The sequence below is a fragment of the Eucyclogobius newberryi genome, unplaced genomic scaffold, assembly GCF_026437365.1.
Source record: "Eucyclogobius newberryi isolate DKJ021-1_F unplaced genomic scaffold, fEucNew1.0.hap1 SCAF_13, whole genome shotgun sequence".
Classification (NCBI taxonomy): Eukaryota; Metazoa; Chordata; class Actinopteri; order Gobiiformes; family Gobiidae; genus Eucyclogobius; species Eucyclogobius newberryi.
Genome location: NW_027315757.1, coordinates 18737731 through 18762412, shown reverse-complemented (window position 1 = coordinate 18762412; position 24682 = coordinate 18737731). Strand labels below are relative to the sequence as shown.

The following is a 24682-nucleotide window of genomic DNA, read 5'->3' as shown; positions in this document are numbered from 1 at the left end:
TGAGATTGGCTCGGTATGCGCCTCCAGTTGGAGAAGGCAGGGACAGGCTCCTGTCATGGTGCCCAGTGAGGTCATTGCAGGCCTACATTGCGGCAACTACAGATATAAGGCGCTCAGACCAGCTGTTCGAATGCTACGGTGGGGCCAAGAAGGGCTGTCCACTATCCAGACAGCGTCTTTCGCATTAGGTCGTCGATGTGATTTGGCGTGGTTACGGTGTGGCAGGACTCCCCTCCCCACCGCCTGGCGTGAGGGCTCATTCCACTAGAGGCGTCTCCACTTCTTGGGCCGCCATGAAGGATGTTCCATTGGGAATTATATCCCAGGCTGCATCTTGGACTGTGCCGGGCACTTTCGCCAGGTTCTACAACGTCAATGTGGCCGCTCCGCATCCTCTTGGTGTGGTTCTCCAGGAATCCCCGGGTCCTTCTCTGTGAGGTATGTGCTTTGGATTCTTCGTGACGTAGCTGGTGGTATGTCATTCAGTGCTTCAGCACCGCCCTCTGGCAGTCAGTAGGGATGAAATAGAACAAAAGTTACATATGTAACTACGGTTCTATGAATCCCGGATGACGGCCAGAAGCGCGCTTTGTCACTCCGAATCCTTGCGGTTTCGCGAGAAGATTCTGAGAACTGAGTGATGGATGAGGGGGGAATATATTACTTCCGGGGCGTCACCCAGGGTCACAGGTGTGACTCATTTGGTATTACTACTCGAACTGCACATGTGCGAAGAACATTCAGCGCTGGTCATTCATAAGTCTGGCTCTTTCCTCAGATCACCAACAAATACACAGCACAAAAGAGATTCTCCCAATGGACTCACTTCTAACTTGGACTAATTTGTGTTTATGCCAAACAAGAGGGAAATATCCACAAAGGATATAAAATGTGGCTGGAGCAACTTTTACCTCGTATTTCCCAACTTTACTCTTGCTGTTACAAAGCCCCTGATTTCAAGACAAACCTTTTTTGAAAGCTTGGAGGCTCAAGATTCAGGGTATAAGTCTATCCTTTTGAAGTTATGAGCTGTTATGGCATATTTTGATCAATTTCATGTGACGTTGAGAACAAAGATAACAGTTAAAGTGCACTTGTCGGCTGCATCGTCAGAGATGCAGGTGGTACATGGAGGTTTATTCATTATGCCAAAACACAACAAAAACACAAGGAATAAATAAAATAATAAATTCCAAGACTAATTTCTAAAGCTCGATAAAAATTACTGATGTGGACATAGACACGATAAAGCTAAGCCACCATCGCCCCATTTACATTACCTTATTATACATTATGTGGAAGAAAAAAAACACTTTCCAGGTTTAACCCAAGCCAAGGACTTATGGAAAATGACAAGAAGGTAAAAGGTCTCCACCAATCCTCAGTTATGTTGCTGAAGTTTTGAGAGGCAAAATTATTGCCATCGCCTCGGCCAAAAAGAAACAGAAAGGCAGAAAAATCTAAAAGCTCTGCAAAACAGAGGTGTCGGTACAGGGTTGTGCTTGGTCACCCCTTTTGTTTGTTTTTACATAGGCCTATAGAATAAAATAATAACTAGACTAAATATTAGAAGGTAGAGCTTGAGCTCTCTCACTTGAAGCTCTTTTAAACTATAATATTAGTTATTACAATAAGACGAGCTCCATGGTAACGCTGGGAGGAGGGGCTTGAGACGTAGGGAAAGTCTGCTTTTCTATGGTCGCGTCAATAACAAACTGCTCTGTGAAGGACAGAAACAGGTAGGATTACGCTCAAGCTCTACCCTGCTCTTCCTCCTGCTCCTCCTCCTGCTCCTCCTCCTGCTCCTCCTCCTGCTCCTCCTCCTGCTCCTCCTCCTGCTGCCGGGTGTGGTTGTGGTCTTACCCTTTGTTCAAGGAGCGCCCTCCGTATAGACACCCTCTGCTCCAGCTCCTTGGCCTCTCGCTCGTGTTGGGAGTCAGTGTGGATCTTGATCTTGCTCTGATAAGCGTTGAGCAGCTCAAGCTCCTGCTGCAGCTGCATCCTCAGGACCTGGTACTCGGCCTCTTGAGTCTCGTCCAGACGGAGCTGCGAGGTCATTGAAATCAGATACATGTCCACAGGGAGCACAGGAGCTTTGCACAGTTGAGAGAACCGTTAAAAGACCAGTTCAATAAGTAATATTGATAGAGTAATATTTTATGCCAGGTACTATTTTCATAAATGCAGAGGAAGTTAAAGCTCGCTGTTGGGTCCTGCACTCACCTTACTGACAGCCTGTGTGGACAGCATGTCGTTCACAGAGTGGTCGTACTGCTCGGCAAGAATGGCCAGTTTTCTGGTCTGTTCCTCCTTGAGGCGCTTGAGCACCGCCTTATGGTCAGCCTTGGGAGTGCTCTCCAGCAGGTGGTTCCTCAGGGCCTTGTACTGACGTGTCTGAAGCTTACAGGTCTCCTGGAACTGACGCTTGATCTGCATCTCCTTCGACTGAACAGAGAGCAGAGGAGAGAGTGTTTCAGGTTAGACAAAAGCTCACAGAGTTATATGCACACCAGGAAAACTGGATAACTAGCCATATCCAATTTATAATTCTCTCTCTCTTTCTGAATCTTTAAAATGGATGTTCAAATCAAACCAAACAGCCAGAGCTTATCAAAGTGCTGTACAAACAACAATAGTACAAGCTTGTCTCGCTCTAGCTAAAGTCAAAAGCGAAAGGGAAAAAGTCCATCTTAAACAAGGGTTTAAAGTGCTCAAGTGATGCAGTTCTGATGAGTAAAGGCAAAGTATTGCACAACTGAGGTCCTACAACAAAAAAAGGTCTCCTCTGGTCTTAAGCCTGGTCTTGGGGACAACCAGGAGATGCCGGTCTGCAGAGGGCAGGGCTTTAGACGGGACATGAGGCTGGAGGAGCTCAAGCAAATATGAAGGTGTCATGCTAATGAGGCTTTTAAAAACAAACATAAGAATTTTAAAATGGTGCAGGGATTTAAGAACAGGAGTGACGTGTTCCCTGCACTTTTTAGCAGTTAAAAAGGTGGGTTGCTGCATTCTGTACTCTGTGTAGATTGACGACGCCAACAAACAACGCCAACAAGCAAAGAGTTGCAGTAATCGAGCAGTGAGGTCACAAAAACATGGATGGCACTTTTGAAATTTGGGCAAAATATTTAAAATTTGACTTTGCTGAGAACCTTTAAGTGATAAAAGGGATTTCAAACCTGGGAACTACAAGTGAGGACTCTCGGTTTAAATGTCCCACATCCCATTAACACATTGCTTTGGTCCGTTGTGTTAAAGTGAAAGAAAAAACTACTGGAGTTTCAATGTGTTCATTTGTGCTACAAAAGGGGAAATAACCCCGCGTTTACCTTGAGGCTCGGCTCTTGGGTTTAGAGTTTACCTCGAGGCTTCTTGGGTTTAGAGTTTACCTCGAGGCTTCTTGGGTTTAGAGTTTACCTCGAGGCTTCTTGGGTTTAGAGTTTACCTCGAGGCTTCTTGGGTTTAGAGGTTACCTCGGGTTTAGAGGTTACCTCGAGGCTTCTTGGGTTTAGAGGTTACCTCGAGGCTTCTTGGGTTTAGAGTTTACCTCGAGGCTTCTTGGGTTTAGAGTTTACCTCGAGGCTCGGCTCTTGGGTTTAGCGTTTACCTCGAGGCTTCTTGGGTTTAGCGTTTACCTCGAGGCTCTTGGGTTTAGCGTTTACCTCGAGGCTCTTGGGTTTAGCGTTTACCTCGAGGCTCTTGGGTTTAGCGTTTACCTCGAGGCTCTTGGGTTTAGAGTTTACCTCGAGGCTCGGCTCTTGGGTTTAGCGTTTACCTCGAGGCTCTTGGGTTTAGCGTTTAACTCGAGGCTCTTGGGTTTAGCGTTTACCTCGAGGCTCTTGGGTTTAGCGCTTACCTCGAGGCTCTTGGGTTTAGCGTTTACCTCGAGGCTCTTGGGTTTAGCGTTTACCTCGAGGCTCTTGGGTTTAGCGTTTACCTCGAGGCTCTTGGGTTTAGCGTTTACCTCGAGGCTCTTGGGTTTAGCGTTTACCTCGAGGCTCTTGGGTTTAGCGTTTACCTCGAGGCTCTTGGGTTTAGCGTTTACCTCGAGGCTCGGCTCTTGGGTTTAGAGTTTACCTCGAGGCTTCTTGGGTTTAGAGTTTACCTCGAGGCTTCTTGGGTTTAGAGTTTACCTCGAGGCTTCTTGGGTTTAGAGTTTACCTCGAGGCTTCTTGGGTTTAGAGTTTACCTCGAGGCTTCTTGGGTTTAGAGTTTACCTCGAGGCTTCTTGGGTTTAGAGTTTACCTCGAGGCTTCTTGGGTTTAGAGTTTACCTCGAGGCTTCTTGGGTTTAGAGGTTACCTCGAGGCTTCTTGGGTTTAGAGGTTACCTCGAGGCTTCTTGGGTTTAGAGGTTACCTCGAGGCTTCTTGGGTTTAGAGGTTACCTCGAGGCTTCTTGGGTTTAGAGTTTACCTCGAGGCTTCTTGGGTTTAGAGTTTACCTCGAGGCTTCTTGGGTTTAGAGTTTACCTCGAGGCTTCTTGGGTTTAGAGTTTACCTCGAGGCTTCTTGGGTTTAGAGTTTACCTCGAGGCTTCTTGGGTTTAGAGTTTACCTCGAGGCTTCTTGGGTTTAGAGTTTACCTCGAGGCTTCTTGGGTTTAGAGTTTACCTCGAGGCTTCTTGGGTTTAGAGTTTACCTCGAGGCTCTTGGGTTTAGCGTTTACCTCGAGGCTCTTGGGTTTAGCGTTTACCTCGAGGCTCTTGGGTTTAGCGTTTACCTCGAGGCTCTTGGGTTTAGCGTTTACCTCGAGGCTCTTGGGTTTAGCGTTTACCTCGAGGCTCTTGGGTTTAGCGTTTACCTCGAGGCTCTTGGGTTTAGCGTTTACCTCGAGGCTCTTGGGTTTAGCGTTTACCTCGAGGCTCTTGGGTTTAGCGTTTACCTCGAGGCTCTTGGGTTTAGCGTTTACCTCGAGGCTCTTGGGTTTAGCGTTTACCTCGAGGCTCGGCTCTTGGGTTTAGAGTTTACCTCGAGGGTCTTGGGTTTAGCATTTACCTCGAGGCTCTTGGGTTTAGCGTTTACCTTGAGGCTCTTGGGCTGCTGGCGCACCTCCACACTGTGCTTCTGCCTCAGCTCCTGCTCTCTCCTCTTGTTGTACTCCATCTGGTTGGTGAGCTCGGTCTGGTGCTGGGTCCGGATCAGCTCGGCCCTGGTCCTCTGCACCAGAGCCAGCTGCCTGAACTCCAGCTCCTGGGTGGACTCGTGGTGTCGGAGCAGCATGGCCCGCTCCAGGTCCTTCTGCGTCTGCTTCTTATTCAGCTCCTGAAGCACAGAGAAGAGCGAGGAGAAGCTTATTTAAAACACTTTTAGAAACTATTCACGAAATGAAAATTGAAAACTGTATTATTGATGAATGAATAATGATACCGCCTGTTATAAAGGGCCTTTTCATATTTAACTTACTGTTTTTTTTGGAGTCTTTTTTCGTCTAGACAAACACTCCCATCAGAGAAGTACAAATAGTGTTTTTATAGTCGACTCATCACTATTATTCTGATTGATCGTAGCAATACTGAGGGTGTATAATGTGCATCGTTTGTATTACTTTGCGCAAACTTTGGAGATATTCCCCATCCCAACGTTGACTGTGCTTGCATACTTTGGAAAACGGTGCCAAATCTGCAGTCGTGCAGATCACTTCATATCACCAGTGCTCTGGTCATATGATAATTCATTATTCACAACAGTCACAATAATGATAAAAAGGACAGTTTATTGTGGATTTTCTTATTTTTTCTCATTGGAACTCCCACAAAATGAAATAGCAACTGGTTTGCTAGACAGCTGGGGGAAGGACCAGGACTAAAGCTCACCTCTCTGAGTAAGTCCTGCTCCAGATTGTGGCGCGCTAAAAGCATTTTCCTCTTGTACTGTCGGCTCTGCAGCTCATAGTACTGCCTCTGCCTCCGGAGCAGACCGTTCTCCTCCTCGGCCTGGACCTGCTGTAGACACTCCTTCTGCCGCATCAACCACTCCTGCTTCTCACGCTTTGGGGTTGACTGGTTCTCGTTCAGCTCCTGAGACACGAGGAACACGTTACAGCTTCTGACAACAACGACTGCTTCACCCCGATTCACACTCGTGAGCGGCTCAGGCTGAACCACAGTCGTTTTACTCTTTTACCTCCTTGAGCTGATCCTTCCGCGCTCTGTACGTGCGCTTCTGGTTCTCTAACAAACTGGTCAGCTCTTTCTTCTGTTGGCCCAGAATGTGCTGCTGGAACTTCTTCTCCTCAGTCCCACCCGCTTTGGTCTGAAACAAGAAACTTCATCATAAGTCACAACAAAACCAAACCAGGACAAACCTGGTCAACACTTGAGCAATGAATCAAATGTTAATAAAACAGCTGGACTCAATTCAACACTGAATTACTCATTTTAGTCCAACCGTTAGTTTAATTATATTTTTTATCCATTTTTTTTACACCTAGATGTTTCAAAATCCTCATTTAATTATTATTGTTCTAATCGATTAAGTTGATTAATTAACAATATTAACATTAACTCCTAAGATTGTTAAAAGCGCACGTATACGTTTGTGGTCCAAGCCCCGGTCTAAACACAGCGAGTCTCACCTCCTTCTCCAAAATGGCCTGGTGCTTCTTCAGGATTTTGTCGGCCTCAGAGCTGAAGCCGTTTCTCTGGTTCTCTAGCTCTTTGTCCAGTTTGAGCTGATGTTCGTCCATCTCGGCCTTCAGCTTGTTCTCCAGACCCATGAGCTGCTTCTGGTGTTGTCTCCTCATGCGTTTGTAACCAGACATCTGCTCCCTGAGAGCGGAGCCCTGCTCGTGCTCCTGGATCTGACGCGTCACCTGCACGAAACACGCATTTATGATTATGGAATAGTTATCTTCTAAGATATAATAAAGCAAACATGGAACAGCAGAAGAAGAAAATTCCAAATTGTGTTAAATCCAGTGTTCAGAAAAGCACAGTCCTCTTCTCATCCACAAATGTAAGAAGTGCCATTGTGTGTGCGTTTTTGATTTCTCTTAAAATAGGCAGAAATATGGCCGTTGGCGCCGTCATGTTTGTTTTGACTTCTGCCCAAACCACTATGCTGCTCTGTGATTGGTTCCAGTCTGTTGGCCCTAATTGGCCACTGTGGACCGCTAACGAATCAGCAGGAGCTGAACAAGATGTAGATTCTCAAGTTTGTGAACTCACAAAAATCACGACAATTCATCTTGCTGGTAAAGTTTCTGGGATATTGCCTGATCAAAAATGCATGGAATTCAGTTACGGCTTTATTCACATCTGTCCTTGGTAAATTCCCGTGTCAGGGTGCATGTGGGGAAGGGTGCAGACCAGGCTTTTAGATAGTGGGCCATCTTCCCGTATTTTGGACGGGGTATTTTGAAATGTGGAAGGGCATTTTCGAGTGCATGGACGGGGTCATTTTATTAATAGATCTTAGAAAAAAAGGGAATATTATCATTAAATCATTAGAGTTTACAAATTTGCTAGCTGCGCACTAATTGGTCGACGACATTTGTGTGCTTGGCTCTGATTGGCTGTCGAGCTGTGGTCCGGAGAACGCAGAAGCTACTCGTAACGTCAGACTTTATTTTGTAAAAGCATCGTAAAATACGCCGCGATATGCATTGGCTTTCCATAACCTTTAAGTACTTTTTACTAGTCCGGAGATTGCCGAAGCTACTCGTATTTCGCCTAGTCGGCCCCCGTACCCCCGGAATTATTTGGACAGGGTGTTTTTAAATCCTATCTAAGACTACACATTTCACGAAGAGAACACAATTATATTTGACCATTTTTTGTTATATAGTTTATAATTGTTGAGCAGATAAGACATAGGGAGAGGTAATTCCACAACTGTTACCTTTGTAAACGCCTCAGTAAACGCCTTTATAAACGCCTCTGTAAACGCCTTTATAAACGCCTCTGTAAACGTCTTTATAAACGCCTCTGTAAACGTCTTTATAAATGCCTCTGTAAACGCCTTTGTTTGACTTTAAAGTGACATTGTGGAGCTTCTCACCAGAGATGCCGTCCTGATGGTGGCAAAGTGGTCTCTGTTCCTGTAGTAGGCCCTGCGGCGGCCAGCAGAGGGCGCCTGAGGCTGCTCCATCTCGGGCTGGTACGGGTCGTCGTAGATGTTGTCCTGGTTCTACAGAGAAGGAAAAGGTTCAGGTTACGTTTGTTAAAAGCATCAGATTTGTGGAGAATGTCACTAAAGAGAAAAGATCAGGAAAAATATTTGATTTGTGGAAATTTTTTAATGAAAATAGCACAGAATGAAACAGAACGCCGACTTCTGCTCCATCTGTGAACTTCACCATATTTCATTTTGGATGTTAGTCTATGGTTTAGTCCAGTCTGTTGTCCGACCCGTGTATGCTGGAGCTTAGTCCTTCTTTAGTCCTGGTTTAGTCTAACCGGGTTGATAAATGTATTGAGTTCTACACATGATCAATCTGAAAGGCAGAACATCATGGCAAATATCTGAAGCTGATTGGTCGAAGTATCGCAACAGAAACTGTAGTTAAATCCAGTTGAGAGAAAAGCACATCTTTCTCTCCAAAAGGAATTAAGCTCCTCCCTCTGCCCCATGTTAGACCCTCTTTAGCCCTGGTTCGTGCCCGCTTTAGCCGTACCGTGGGCCGGTGGATGATGGAGCTGTTGGAGGCCACCGTGTGCTCGCCCTCTTGCATCATGGCCATCTCGCCGTCGCTGTCGTCAGAGGCGTCGGCCAAGCTGTTCACAGAGCTGCTCTGGGAACTCGCCGAGATCGACATACTCGGCACGGACTGAGAACTCTCCATGGAGTTCACCGTCCCCGAGCGCAACAGAAACGTCTCCACCTCCTGGACACAACACAGAAAGCACACACAGGGTCAGGAGAGCGCCACCTGGTGGGACATATGGTTATAGCCCCTCGTCATTAGGACTGATTCTCCCTAAAACTTCAGACAAAAAAAACTTTAAAAAAAACCCAGTTCAAACTGAGGCCATTGCTTTCCCTTTGGAGTGAGTGAGGTACATATTTGTTGCAGCAATAGTTAAAACTTGAACAATACAACATTTTAGCAATATTTATTTCCCACTAAAGCAGTTCTCACCTCATCCTCGTCTCCCTTTCTCTCACCTCTTCGTCGTCTCTCTCACCTCTTCGTCGTCTCTCTCACCTCTTCGTCGTCGCTCTCACCTCTTCGTCGTCTCTCTCACCTCTTCGTCGTCTCTCTCACACCCTGTCGTCTCTCTCACCTCTTTATCGCCTCTCTCTCCCTCACCCGGTTGTCTCCCTCTCACCTCTTCGTCGTCTCTCTCACCTCTTCGTCGTCGCTCTCACCTCTTCGTCGTCTCTCTCACCTCTTCGTCGTCTCTCTCACCTCTTCGTCGTCTCTCTCACACCCTGTCGTCTCTCTCACCTCTTTATCGCCTCTCTCTCCCTCACCCGGTTGTCTCCCTCTCACCTCTTCGTCGTCTCCTCCCTCCTGCGCCGGCCCGTTCTGCTGCGTCTCTTGAAACAGAATCTTCTTCATCTTTCGGTACTGCAGGTTGTCGAGCTCGCGCACGGCGTCTTTGGTGCGAGCGATGAGGTCCATGATGACGGTCTGTGGGCGCTCGCGGCTCAAGAACCGGTGCTGCAAAGAGAATCACACGCCGATCATCACCTACAACAAAACGGTGTGTGCTGCCCGATGGTGGAGTGGTTAAGGCACAGCACACGTGCCAGGCTCCGGGTGCAGCCGCCCACGGTGTCGTGAGCTCAAATCCAGACTCACAATTTACTGCATGTCCTCCCTTCTCTCTCATCCCCTTTTCACACTGTCCTTTCCTGTCTAATGAAACCTACAGGCAAAACAAATCTTTTTGCCATTGTTTTCTCTGGATTCTAAAAAAATTGGCATCGACCAAGAAAACTCTTTAAAAAAAAAAAAAAAAAAAAAAAAAAAAAAAAAAAAATCGATCTAAGTAAAAAGTTCCTCACATTGAGCAGAACGTCAGAGGTAGGACGGTCCTGTGGAATCTTCTGGAGACACGAGTCCACGAAGTTACGGAACGAGTCGGACCTGGTAAGAAAACATAATTACACTTTTAAAATCATTGATCAATACATTTTTCAGGTGGATCCTTCCCTTTAACATAAACTAATCCAAATGTTTATGGAGTCTAAACTACAGTAAAAGCTTTACCTCAGAATAAAACCTCACGGAGACACAGGACAGAGCATTACCTAAAGATAACAAACTTCTGGTGCAGCCAGACTCTGAAACGAGGTCTGTAACAATTACGGTTCAGACCAGACAAGGACTCTTCCTCACGCAGACACAGGGGGCGCTCTGGGACAGTTCTTCATAGTTATTCTGCTAATTTCCGTTTCATTGGACTTAGTTAAATCAAAAACTTTGAGAAGCCATTGAGGAAACTGTTGACTCTAGGTGCGAGGACAATAAATTGATTTGAAATATTTTCCATCTAGATGCCTGAAGTCACAGTATTTCTGCAGCTCACTCCACAAAAGACACCTTTGTGCATCCATTACTCACCCGTCTTTGTTATAAAAGGTCATGTATAACGATTGACCGCCGCCGCCCTCTAGTCTCTGCCGGCGAGTGGCTTGGTCTGTGTGTATTTAAAGTACTTTTGTGCGTGTGTATTGTGGTGTAAAGTGCGTTCTCACCAGTGGTTGGACTGCAACACGGGGCTCTCGTTCTGAGCGATGTGATATAAGGCACTCATAGCGTTCATGTTGAAGAGCGGCGGCTTCCTCTCCGCTAGACACACAGACGCATTTATTTAAGATTGAAACTTGATTTTTCCCGACTAAAACTGTGCATTGTTGTCGTCGTGGTTAAGTGCCGGTGCGACAAATTCAATGAGTGACCGTAGTTTGAATTCCGTGGTCTCATCTCTAAATTAGTCTTCTGTAGATTACATTTACGAGTTTGTGTGAAGATTTCGTACCGAGCTCGATGGAGGTGATTCCCAGGGACCACACGTCCACTTTGCCGTCGTACTGTCCCTCGTCCATCGCCAGGATCACCTCTGGAGCCATCCTGAACAACAGACAAACAAACATAGCAACTTGAGCAATGACAACATGCAAGACTGATTTCTGAACAACGAGCCAGACAAACGAGTAGGCGAACATTACAGTCGCAGATATTTGTGCTGCGGCGCTGACTTACCAGTAGGGGGTGCCCACGAAGGAGTTTGCCGGAGCCACGATGGAAGCGGAGCCGAAGTCGCCCAGTTTGACCTGTCCCGGTTCAGTCAGCAGAATGTTCCCCGCCTTCACGTCCCTGAGACATGGCACAAGGGCAATGACGAGTTTACCGATCTGTGCTGTGCTGCGATTGGCCCCGGAGCCCCGGTCTGTGCTGCGATTGGCCCCGGAGCCCCGGTCTGTGCTGCGATTGGCCCCGGAGCCCCGGTCTGTGCTGCGATTGGCCCCGGAGCCCCGGTCTGTGCTGCGATTGACCCCGGAGCCCCGGTCTGTGCTGCCATTGGGCCCGGAGCCATGATCTGTGCTGTGATAAAACTATGACCTAAAAAAAAAAGCAGCTGGAGCTTTTCACACCTAAAACACTCAAATCAGGCGTGAATGATGCATTTTATTGACAGCCGACACTCGTGTTTTCCAGATTTGGTAAACTTGGTCAGGAGTACTCAGATTGAGGATTATTCCAGGAAGCCTGGCCAGACACAGGCAGAACATGCAAACTGCTCACCGCTCTGCATAATGCTTTAAAGCGGCGCGTTGAAAGACATTACATCATCACTTTCATGTCACACTTAATTCGCAGCTCCAAACACAAGTGTGAAGCTGCTGAAACGCTCTGGAGGCGTTTACCTGTGGATCATGTTGTGCGAGTGAAGATAAGCCAGGCCCTGCAGAGCACCATGGGTAATGGCGGCAATCTCCACTTCCTGCAGAGGCTTTTTATGAACTGTAGAGGAAAAGCACAGTGTGAACGGGAGCAAAGTGCAAAGAAGTCAGCGCAAGATTCTCAGTAAAAAGCCACATCAGTCTCTTTCCTACAAAACATGTACAAATGTGCCAACATCAAAACCATAGATTCCAATACTTGTCTTTTTGTACATTTTGAAAAGTGAAAATTGTAAATGTAGGTTCTTTAAAAACATTGAACGTTGATCAGCTTAAAAGGTGACTGACCTTCGAGGAGGTCGGAGGCCGAGCCCAGACAGTACTCCATCACCAACTGAAATATACAATAACCATAAAAATACACAAGAGAGGGAGCAGGAAACCTACAGACACGTCAAATCTGTGGACGTCCGTGGGCAGCGCGTAAAGGCGTCCGTGGACAGCGCGGAGTCTGTCGACAGCGCGTTAAGGAGTCTGGACAGCGCGTTAAGGAGTCTGTCGACAGCGCGTTAAGGAGTCTGTGGACAGCGCGTTAAGGAGTCTGGACAGCGCGTAAAGGAGTCTGTGGACAGCGCGTTAAGAAGTCTGGACAGCGCGTTAAGAAGTCTGGACAGCGCGTTAAGGAGTCCGTGGACAGCGCGTTAAGAAGTCCGTGGACAGCGCGTTAAGGAGTCTGTGGACAGCGCGTAAAGGCGTCCGTGGACAGCGCGTTAAGGAGTCCGTGGACAGCGCGTTAAGGAGTCTGTGGACAGCGCGTTAAGGAGTCTGTGGACAGCGCGTTAAGGAGTCTGGACAGCGCGTTAAGGAGTCTGGACAGCGCGTTAAGGAGTCTGGACAGCGCGTTAAGGAGTCTGTGGACAGCGCATAAAGGCGTCCGTGGACAGCGCGTTAAGGAGTCCGTGGACAGCGCGTTAAGGAGTCCGTGGACAGCGCGTTAAGGAGTCCGTGGACAGCGCGTTAAGGAGTCTGTGGACAGCGCGTTAAGGAGTCTGTGGACAGCGCGTTAAGGAGTCTGGACAGCGCGTTAAGGAGTCTGGACAGCGCGTTAAGGAGTCTGGACAGCGCGTTAAGGAGTCTGTGGACAGCGCATAAAGGAGTCCGTGGACAGCGCGTTAAGGCGTCTCTGGACAGCGCGTAAAGACGTCTGGAAAGCGTGTAAAGACGTCTGGACAGCGCGTAAAGGCGTCTGGACAGCGCGTAAAGACGTCTGGACAGCGTGTAAAGGCGTCTGTGGACAGTACAAACCCAGGCTGTGTGCTCGCGGAGGTAACATCCCCGATACTCGATGGTGTTCGGGTGACGCAGCTTCTGCAGAAACTTCACCTCTTTAATGATGTCCTGCCATTTCTACAAACACAGAAAACATCCCGTTATAGGACTGTGACTGTATTAAAGTCTCTATTCACAATTATTTCACCAAATACTACATTGTAAAAGCAACACTTAGTGACAAAATAAGACCACTGCAAGTTGCCTGCATCGAATAATAAATGAATTAATCAAACATTTGTATAAAATCATCATCATCTACAATTATAATAATATGATGTATTTGGAACAATGGGCCACAGGGTTTGTGAGATGATGTTGTTGTTTTATGGCGGTTGGCATCCGAGTGTTGCATTACCGCCAGACTTTATTCCCCAGACTTTGTCGTAGTCCTAAAAGTTCTTCCAGTGCTTTGACTTCCAGTGCTTTGACAAAGCCCAAGAGGTCATGAGATGCCTTTGTCATTGTATCCTATAGAAGTTCTTCCTCCCCAATGAGCAAGGGACGAGTTAGAAAATTGGATGCCAACCGCCATAAAACAACAACAACAACAACAACATTTAAATACACTCTTTTTGTGATGTGAAAATCAGGTTCCAAAGCTTTGATATGAACAAAGTGCATATATGAACAAAGAACATTTAAATCCTTCAAACAATCCTAAATGTGGGCTGTACCTCGTTGGTCTGTTTGCCGCTAAACGACATCTTCTTAATGGCCACCACCTCATTGCTCCGCACATCTCTGGCCTGAAACACACATTTTCACAAAGATTATTATAAAATGTCTTTTTCCACCAACAATATATGAGGCTGAATAGATTAATTGTTATGGTTGGTTTTGGAACCTTTGGCGACAGCAAAAATTCTGACCCTCTTGAATGACTGTAAATGACACTACATCACTGCACTTTTTATTGTATATTCAAATCAAATCAATTTATTTTTGTAAGGCCCAAAATCACAACAACAGTTGCCTCTGAGGGCCACAGGGAGAAATGAATCAACAATGTCTGTGGTGGCGATGAAGTCAGACAATGTCTGTCATTTTTTATTATGTCATTGTGCTCAGGTCGCAACAATTAAATCGACTAATCTTGACTATTACAAAAATAATCATAAACGTTAGAAATTGACGGATATATTGGGCTGATATATGCATTTTTTAAAATATCAGCCTTAAATTTGTCCGTAAGGCCGAAATTTGCTCAGGCACTTGTTTGGACGGCTATAGCCGAAAGACTTCCACTCGGTGAGCGACTCGATCAATGAGACACACTTTAGGACAAAACCGTTCCAAAGAGAACTAGTGGAAACGAGGCTTTATTTCATCAGTTCATTCTGGGCCATAAGCCGCTGTGTGAATTATCACCTGAATAACAATGAAATAATCAAGCCCCTAAAGCGTTCTACAGGCCACAGCCAGGATTCTAAACCGGGCCGGGTCTGAGCCACGATCCTGGTCTGGAGCACTTATCTGCAGAGAGTGTTACGTACAAAGTAAACGGCTCCGAAGCTGCCGTGGCCAATCTCTCGGAGGTCGGAGAACAGTTTCTCTGGATCATCTTTACAGAACAGATCTGCCACATCAGGGTCCTTCAGGTTCCCTGCGCGGGCATTCGAGGGCATGGCCAGGGCCTGCAGAGAACACGAGAGAGGTTTGTAGAGTTGATTTGTAGAGCAAAATTCATACACAAGGCAATTCAAAGTGCTTGAAACGACACACATTCAAATCACAAAACCTTCAGTTCTATTCATTCAATTTAACAGTTTTGCTGACATGAATCATACCGTCATACGTCCGTGCTTATTGATCCGCCAGATGGAAAACCAAATCCATTGGCCCACACACTAGCAGACACTCTTTTCCATATTTATGTAACATTTCCAGCGTGTCAGGCGTCTCCGGGACGGGCACATCGCTTTTAGATTGATTCTTTCCCATGTTTAACCGTCCCTAGACGTCAAAGCGCTATCTGCCTCTGCACACGTCTGTGTTGAGCGTATGTCGACGCCTTTACCTTACATGTGCCGCTTTTGTATCTAATAATAATAAGCAATTTTCATTTAGTCATTTCTCAATTGAGACCTTTTTTAAAAAAAATAATATATAATGCTCAAAAACCTCGCCGTCCTATTGGTCAGCCTCAGTCAGGATCTGACCAGTCACACATGAACTTTCAGATTCAGCGGGCGTTCTTCTTAAACATAAAGACAGTTGTGAACATGAATTGTGAAGATGCAAATAGTACAACCTCACGATTCACTCCAAACACAAATCCTCAAAACGTGACAGGAGCATTAAACGATGCAGAAATATCTCTGTTTGGGAGATTCACAACACGCTTCAGTCAATCCATCCAACTCCATAATCTAATTTTGCAAATCTACAAAAACAACAACGAATGACAACATGTTATTTTTTGTATTTTTCCACGGGGGACTCGGGGGCTCGTGGAGTTTGGTGCTGTGTGGAAAGCTCTATTTTAGTCCACGTTTATGAATCTCGTCTGAACAGAATAATGTGTTCAGCTCAGTGGAAACGACTGACCCACTTTACCAGGTCTAAAGAAGGACTAAAGCGGGTCTAAAGAAGGTCTAAAGCGGGTCTAAAGAGGGTCTAAAGCGGGTCTAAAGCGGGTCCAAAGTGGGGCTAAAGCGGGACTAAAGCGGGACTAAAGCAGGTCTAAGGCAGGACTAAAGCAGGACTATAACATGTATGGATTGCAGACAGAATAATGTCCAAACCGGAGCTGGAACAGCAGCAGAAAGTACTCTTTTTTTACTCTTGGACACTTTTCTGTATAAATTGTTGTTTTTTGCACAAACTTCCAGTGCAGTTTGACTCTGATCAAGTTTTGCGCTTTTACCAATTTTACAGAATTCCCCCATTTTAGTCGACAAGAGTGCGATTTTGGTCGACTAACATCCTCATAAAGCAGCACCTTGGACATAAAAGCACATAGAAAATGATCCATATTTGAAAGAACAGCTAATTATTCCTTGTTGAAAATAAAGCCTTTGCAGTTCACACCCAGAGGAAGTGTCCGAGCGGCTCTCCCTCCAAACGCGTTCTTTATTTGTATTATCCAAAAATCACAGCTCCACGGGCTTGGAATAGACCGGACAGTTGGACCCGAGTGGACGTCAGCGCGGTCACCATCGCTCAAAAGGAACTCAGAATAGACTATTCACCTTAATCGCCCATCGCCATAACAAACACAGATTCTTTCAGATTTCTCGCCGCTCAATCAAACTAAATACCACAATTTCCTTCACAAACGGCAAAATATCCCGTTTTATTCGGCACAAGAGCTGCACAAACCTAAAATATACAAAATACATGCAATTCTTTTTTTATTTGTTTTGTCTTTTTGTTCCTCCTGGACACGTTTACAAATGTGAACTTTGCACAGAATCCCATGATTAAAATATTAATCGCAATTTTGGTCAGATTTTTCCAGACTTTTCCCCCAAAATTGTGCAGCCCCAGTTTAGATTTCAGTTCAAAGTGCACATTTTAAACTGAATTCTGAACTTGAAGCTAAGATAAGATAATCCTTTAGAGATGCACCGAGCAATCAGCCGCCGATTAAATAAGCTGGTTTTATGTCCAATCGGCCCCAATCGTCGTAATTACCGGTTTTCGGCCGATCAAACTGACCCGCATGCGATAGATAGAGAGATTATATATATATATATATATATATATATATATATAATTTCTTTTTCCACAAAATAAATTACATTGTATATTATAAAACGCGTGTCCTGTATACATGCACCTTTCTCATATATATATATAATACTGGGTAGTTAATGGGAAAATCAGTGGCTAGATAGAAAATCGGTATCGGAAAAAAACGGTTTTGGCAGGTCAGACTTCCTTAAAAAAACGGCAATCGGCCAAGAATTTTGCAATCGGTGCAGCTCTACATGAAACACACGTGTAGAGTCTAAACTGCAGAATTAAAGCGTCTACACAGAATAAAACTAAATATTTTGTTGTTTGTGAAAGAAAATTACATGCTTTCTGCCACAATTGTGACTATTGAATTAGATCCAGACAAATGTGGCCAGGATCAGCTCCAGGACAGTTTGTTTGGAACTATTCGTTTGCAGATATAGACCGATTAAACAACAGATTTAGCACCATTTTATTACATGCGTTTATGTTTAAAAGGGGAAAAGCACTATTCTATGTCTCTGTTCTGTCGTAAGTGTGCAACTAATAATAACTTAAATAGTCAATAAAGTCACGATTATTTGATTTTATTCTGTTGCAGCCCGAGTATCCGCAAATTCACAAAGGGATCAATAACATTATCAGAAGTGGAAAAGCTCTAAAATTGAGTTTGTCGTTTCAACGCTCAGACTTTAAAAAGGAATAAACTGGACTATTTTTGAAGTAAACGGCACTGATTCACAGTCTGTTTTGTTTAGGAACATGACATTTTGATCGAAAACCATTTTTTTGCTTTTAATTAGAAAATATGAAATAAACTCAAATATCGTGTATACTTCTCGAATGATTCGGTTCAGAGTGCACATCGTAGACACCTCCAGGAGCTTTATCCGAATGTAAACTTTAAACTTACACAAGAACCTGGTGCGTTTCAGAGCGCGTTTGTCTAAACCGCAGCGACAACAAGAGTTTTCTGTAAAAACACAGGGTTTTCTTCTTTGCAGAGGACATTGTAGTCTATAAATAAATGCTGCCTTTGTAATTTGATTATCTCTACAACTCAAATTTCAATCGCAATACATCATGCGGCTCAACTTAAACAAAGGAACTGCATTAGAACAGATTTACAGAGAGAAAACGCTTTAGAGTTTAGGAGATTGAAATCAGGGCTGCACCTAACAATCATCATATTGGTCGAGCAGACATTTAAAAAAAATTTTGAACCAATTTAAGGGTGAAATATGTGACAAGGCTTCTAGAGAGATAATATTAATGAATAAAGTGTATTATTTATGAAACTCTGCAATAGCTTATTCTTCTTTGACATTTTGATTTAATAAAGCCACAGTGCTCGATATAAAAATATATTTTCGTGTGCATTTTAGAGTCCTTTTAGAATTTTTATAGTCTACCAATTATTATTAGTTTTGTTTATTGGTTTATTTATTACTAGGAGCCCCATTAGCTTCAGAAAGTTGCTGCTATTCTTGCTGGGGACCAATTTAAAAGAATAAACGTACATTGCAGTAACACGATTACATCAAATGACAACAACAATAGAAATAGTGTCAATACATTGTCAGGATAGCAGCACAGCATCAGCAAATCCACATTCCACAAACACTGGAGCTGCACAATCGTGGAAATGTTTGGGAAGAGCAGCGCTTAAATGAGCCGTCAACTTTGTTTAGTTTTTATATACTTTTTGACACTATAATATCATTAAAACTAAATAAAAACTTAACAGAGACAAAACTGAGACTTGACTAAGGCCAATTTAGACTGAAAAGGGAACATCATGAAAACTGATGGAGAAACTTGGCATTGTTGCTGTAAATTTGTGTCCATATTAAGCCTATTTTTAATTTGTATTCTTATTTTTTTATCTGATAGCTTATTGTTGTGACTCGTTCATTGTTTTATGTTGCACGGGATCACCAAGACAACTTCCCGTGTTTGTGATTTCCTTCATTGACAATGGCAATAAACCTATTCTGATTCTAATATAATCTAACATAATATTTAGTTTGGACAATAGCAAACCACTCGCTTCGTTCCATTGCCGTTCATGTGACGTTTCGGGTCAAATGCGCAGGTTGTGGGTGAGACTCCCTGGTTTTGGGTGAAATGAGGTTAGTGAAACACAGTGGGATAACAACACGTCTGGCTGCACACTGCTTCTGCCCTACATTCTGCATAATCCCCCTTTTCCTGGAGGCCGCACGCACAGCAACACTTTCCTCCACCGCCGACCAAAACGCAGAAGAAACGATGTCGGACGCCGAGAAATGTGTAGAAACTCGGTCAGTGCATCGATCTACTTTGTGATGAGTTTGTATGGAAAGTGTTGGTTTCACTTTCATCTGACATGGTGTTGACCAAACAGTCACAAAGTCTTAAATAAGAAAGTGGGACAGGGAACAAGGAGGTGCAAACCCGTAAAAATGAAGCTTAAATATTTACAAAACACAAAACTGCACAACATTTAGATGTATAAAGCCGGACAGCGTTGGGTCCAAACACAAGAGCGATTATAACACAATAACTAGTCCTTCATACATGATCAAACAGAGGCAAACGTTTGAGTGGAACATAACGTGATTAAACTGTAGAAACCTCAGAATGGGACAAAACTCGTGAGTGGTGTCAGAGCTGCTTTAAAACACTGGGTGATTTTACTGCATTTACAGGAAACTTAACAGCACATTATGACACTTTGTATAAGCTAGAAATGATCAAAAATGCAAAGACTCAGGGATGTTGAGCCCACAATAGTTTTTAGCTTAATCTACAGATAAATTACATATTATATTTTAAAAAAAAGGTTGATTTATTCCATCCTTTGCAACATTAAAGACAACTAACGGACATTTCGAGCTAGGAAATTGTATAATTTTTTTTATAATTAAAATCATGTAGGTCCATGCAGTTGTTTCTTTGCGTAAAAGTTACTTAATTTTGCACATTTCATGGACATTAGTGCAAAGTGGGACACGCAAGTAACAGTGGGACAAAGCACTAAAGCTCCAAGCAGGATGCATTAAACCGGGAATAAAGCCCGGTTTGTCCCCGAGTCCAGCGGTTGGGGCTGCGGGAGTTTGACTGCACTTACCGCGGCTTATTGTGGATCCAAAAAACAAGGGTTAGCCTTGGAGCTAACGGGTCCAGATGCGCGTCCCCCGGTCCTCCCGCAGCTTTCAGTCCGCACACAGCGTCCACATGTCCGCAGGCTCCGGCTCCGTCTGTCCCGACTCCAAACCCGCTCCAAACCCGGGGGAAAGCACAGCTGTATCCCGCGGAGCGCGCCTCAGCTGCGTTAGCCGTTAGCAGCGTTAGCCTGACTTAGCCGCGGTGCTAACGGGGACATTCGCTGTGTTTCCAGGGTGTGGCTCCGGTTTATCCGCGGCTCCGCTCCTCACGACTCACGGTGCCGGTGGAAGGACATGTGAAACAGCCCCGGTCCGGTTCAGAAGCGCAGACCCGGGCCCCGGAGGCGGAATGGACGCGTTTGGGCCGCGTTTTGTTTGAGCCAAACACAAGATGGACCGGAGCTACACCGGAAGTAGCACGCGCACTTCCGCTCAGAAATAAAACTCAGAATAAAACAATAATATAGAAATATATAAAGTAACAAGCAAAAAGTAAAAATGGAAAAAGTAAAAATGGAAACCAAAAATGTTAAACATATTAAAAATATATATCCTTATACATCCACCACTACGTTTGGACTAGAGTCTGTATCTGGCTAGGGAATTCTCTACCACTTTTGGAGTTGTTTCCCACATTGACCTTGGGGTCTCCAGTGCATACTTTGCTGTGCAGCTACTTGGTTATGGTTATGGTTCCCTGCAAGTATCTTCCATCCTGCAGCTAGGTGCTGGATTGCCACTTTGTAGGTGTAAGAGCTTGACCCCTGTTGCTCAGGGGCCTGTTCCTGTGCAGTCGTGATGAGTGCCACTGTGCTGTCCTTTGGTCCCCATCCATCCACTGAGGTCTTAGCTTTATGTCTTCGTCCATGCACTAATTACCTTTGGTGGTATTCCAAGGTATTGTTATTACATGTAGGATTCGAACCCAGAACCCCCATGTGAGAGTCCGGAAACTTACTAGTTGAGCTATCACATTTTAGTTTTCCATTTTCAAAGATTACGGTCCTATTTTGGCTCCAATAATAAAACGTTTCAAATCCGACCCATTTCATATTAATAGTCTGGAACAAAGCCTCGGGGCGAATGTGACAAACTTTAACAGGATGAGTTTGAGAAGCCGAGAAAGTGACGCCAGTGTCCTCCTTTATTTATTGTTTTATTCAACACAAGGAGTCATACAATATAGTTTCAATGTGTAAACATATAATTCATCAACAGAACATTTCCATTTGTTATTTGTCACAAGAACAAATGAATGCGAGGGCAGAATGTAAATGTAAATAGGGGAAACAATAAGTGTTCTTCTTCACAATCATTCATTGCACGATTTTGACAGACCGATCGTAGGCTCTTGTATTGTTAACTTTTACATTTTCTGCCAATCCTCCTGTATGCTGTAGACTGTTATTCGGTAGATTTACACTGGAAACAATCAATAAATGAATACAAGAACCACACAAACTTACTTTTATCTTAAATTTCCTCTCATTTCTAAAATCAGATTTGGGAAATAGCCGAAATTCTGAATCTGGTGAGTTTTGGCTCTCTGCTGTCGTTCCCCGTGTGTCCACTGGATGTCAGTAAAGTCGTGGGTTTGGAGCAGCAGAACGATAAACTCGATTTTTAAAAAAAACGAATTGGAACAAAACAATTTAAAAAAAACTAATTGTTTAAAAAAGAAAACGAAAATGCTATGACTAAAACTGATTTAAAAAACAAAAACAAAACAAAACAATGACAAAAAACCCTACAAGAACGAAAAGGACCAGAAAAAAAGGTATTAAGTTTTATACATTATTTCAGAGCCATGTACTGAGCTGAATAGGGAGGGTTGTGGGTAGGGCATCTGGCTCAGAAGCTTGCTGTGTAAATGGGCTGTGGCTGTGGATGTCATGTGAAGAAAAATGCATGTGACACAAAGCGGGAACTTTGGCCCTCGGAAAGTTTATGACGTCGACGTTTGTCTTGTTAAAGCCAGTGTAAGTACTCTGACTGTGTGTTATACGCCAGATGCCCTTCCTGAGCGGCTCTCTTATGGACACAGAGAGCAAGTGAAGCAAAAAAAAAAAAAAACATGTTTTGACTTACAGATTTGAAAACAAAAGATCTGATTATTGTCTGATTCTGGAGATTTACATTGAGGAAAGTCTGTGTGCAGACCTGGTCAAGAACTACAGGAAACGTTTGGCTGCTGTAAATGTAAAGGCTTCTTTAATATTAACACTGATTTTCTCAGTTGTTCAAATACTTATTTGCAGTAATAACATCCAAATAAATTATTTTGAAATCAAGCAATGTTATTTCCACAGTGGAAATAGTATATAATATATTATTAGACACAAGCAAAAATAAACAAACTAATAAAATAAATTAATGAAATTCTAGAATGGGTAGAAGTTTGACCTTATTTAAGCTCCTCCATTTCTAATAAGCATATATTCAGTTAAACAACAGAAAAAACATCCAATTGCTCCGACCTGTCAATAAAAATAAAGTGATCCTTAACCTCAGAAACAAGAAACACTTAGATAAATACATGTTAAGTTTATTTGTAGAGCACAGTTCGTACACAAGAAAATTCAAAGTGCTTCACACAACAGGAAAAAACATACATTAAAATCCCAAAGACATGAGAGAAATCACAAAACCTTCATTTCAATTAATTCAATTTAACAGTTTTGCTGACATGAATCATACATTTTGTCCGGGCTAATTGATCCGCCGGATGGAAAACCAAATCCATTGGCCCACACACTGGCAGACACTCTTTCCCATATTTATGTGACATTTCCAGCGTGTCAGGCGTCTCCTGGACGGGCACATCGCTTTTAGATTGATTCTTTCCCATGTTTGACCGCCCCTGGATGTCAGCGCACTATCTACCTCTGCACACGTCTCTGTTCTGAGCGTAAGGCAAGGCAAGGCAAGTCTATTTGTAGAGCACATTTCATACACAAGGCAATTCAAAGTGCTTCACACAGCAGGAAAAATGCTTTCAAATCACAAAGAAATTACAGAAACAGAAATACTAAAAAATTAAATGAATTAAAAATTATCAATCCAACTGATTGTCTAAACTAATAAAATCACAAACTAAAGAGAAGAGTGCAAAGAAAAAATCCTTTCAGTCATATGCGCAGCTAAACAAAACTGTTTTTAGCTTAGATTTGAACATTGTCAGAGTAGAAGCCTGTCTCACATCTTCAGGAAGACTGTTCCAGATTTTAGCTGCATAAAACTGAAATGCAGATTCCCCATGTTTTGTCCTGACTCTGGCACCAGCAGGAGGCCGGTCCCTGAGGTCCTCAGAGTCCGAGATGGTTCATATGGCACTAACATGCCCAAGATGTACTTTGGTGCTAGGCCATGGAGAGACTTGTACACAAGCAGAGCTGCTTTAAAGTCTATTCTCTGAGCCACAGGGGCCAGTGCAGAGACCTGAGAACAGGACTAATGTGATCATACTTCCTGGTTCTAGTCAGGACCCGAGCAGCAGCGTTCTGGATGTACTGCAGCTGTTTTACAACTCGTTTGGAGAGGCCAGTGAGCAGGCCGTTACAGTAGTCTAATCTACTGGAGACAAACACATGGATAAGTCTCTCTAAATCTGGTTTTGACACTATATTTTTGATTTTGGCAATGTTTTTTAGATGGTAAAAAGCTGCTGATGTTATTGATTTGACGTGGCTATTAAAGTTCAAGTCTGAGTCCATTATTACCCCTAGATTTCTAATTTGGTTTGTAGGTTTTAGAGCGAGAATCTGGAGGTGACCGCTAACACTTTCTCTTTGTTTCTGTGGGCCAAAGACGATTATTTCAGTCTTGTCTGAGTTCAGCTGGAGAAAGTTGTTTTGCATCCACACACTGATCTGTTGGATGCAGTGACAGAGTGAATCTACTGGTCCATAGTCACCTGCCGATAGTGAAACATAGATCTGGGTGTCGTCTGCATAATTGTGATAGGACACATTTTCACTGCGTATCAACTGACCTAACGGCAGCATGTAGAGGTTGAACAGAAGGGGACCCAGGACTGACCCACAGCGTATGTATCTTTAACAACAGACCCACTAATGCCTGCCACCTGCCTAGATTTAGCTTTCGCTAAACTAATCCCAGACAAAACTCAACCAAAGCTTTCAGTGTAAAACTGGCTCTTGATCAGTGAGTAGGTGCGCCTGGCTCATCCTGGACTTTGGAGTGGCCTTAGTGTCGACTGACAATCTAATAAGCGCATGTTTAATAATAGCCCACTCCCCAGGAACCTGCTCTGCTGCTGCGCTTGGACACCAGCACAATGGTCTATTGTGTCCAGCAGAATTATTTTCATGTTACTTTGACTTTGAGTCTGCAAATTAAATAAATTAGATTAATGTATGTCCTTAATTTGTTTATTAAAAATAAATTAAGTACATACATACACTATTATTATTTATTTATTTTTAATTAAAATTGTGTTTATATATTACAGTTTTTTACGATTGAATAAACACAATTTTGATTGTTTTGTTTTATTTAGCAAAACCCTGCACACAATTAGCACAACCACAAACCCAATTATCAAAACACCTTAACTCCTTTGCTAAATGAAACACTCTTGTAAAAACTATACACTAATTGATCAAAACCATATTTTTTACCATATGAAACACACATGTTGCATATGACTTAACCATGTTTGCACCAGTTACACACTGCTGTGGAAAACCTTAAACACTTTCGGCTAATC

General features: G+C 43.7%; 1 protein-coding gene across 1 annotated transcript in view; it reads right to left on the bottom strand.

The window, feature by feature from the left end:
- LOC140358136 (serine/threonine-protein kinase TAO2-like) overlaps positions 1-20371 on the bottom strand; it is a 28555-nt gene extending 8184 nt beyond the window's left edge. The window contains exons 1-19 of the mRNA XM_072442810.1: positions 19917-20371; positions 14617-14757; positions 13798-13869; positions 13097-13198; positions 12140-12185; positions 11816-11912; positions 11151-11264; positions 10927-11018; positions 10643-10736; positions 9950-10031; positions 9432-9602; positions 8613-8822; positions 7997-8125; positions 6573-6809; positions 6122-6250; positions 5812-6015; positions 5021-5260; positions 2224-2445; positions 1864-2046 (exon numbers count right to left, since the gene is read on the bottom strand). Coding sequence (XP_072298911.1) covers positions 1864-2046; positions 2224-2445; positions 5021-5260; positions 5812-6015; positions 6122-6250; positions 6573-6809; positions 7997-8125; positions 8613-8822; positions 9432-9602; positions 9950-10031; positions 10643-10736; positions 10927-11018; positions 11151-11264; positions 11816-11912; positions 12140-12185; positions 13097-13198; positions 13798-13869; positions 14617-14748 — 2556 coding nt within the window. The 5' untranslated portion in view covers positions 14749-14757; positions 19917-20371. The remainder of the gene's footprint in view (positions 1-1863; positions 2047-2223; positions 2446-5020; positions 5261-5811; positions 6016-6121; positions 6251-6572; positions 6810-7996; positions 8126-8612; positions 8823-9431; positions 9603-9949; positions 10032-10642; positions 10737-10926; positions 11019-11150; positions 11265-11815; positions 11913-12139; positions 12186-13096; positions 13199-13797; positions 13870-14616; positions 14758-19916) is intronic.
- Positions 20372-24682: the final 4311 nt, after the last annotated feature.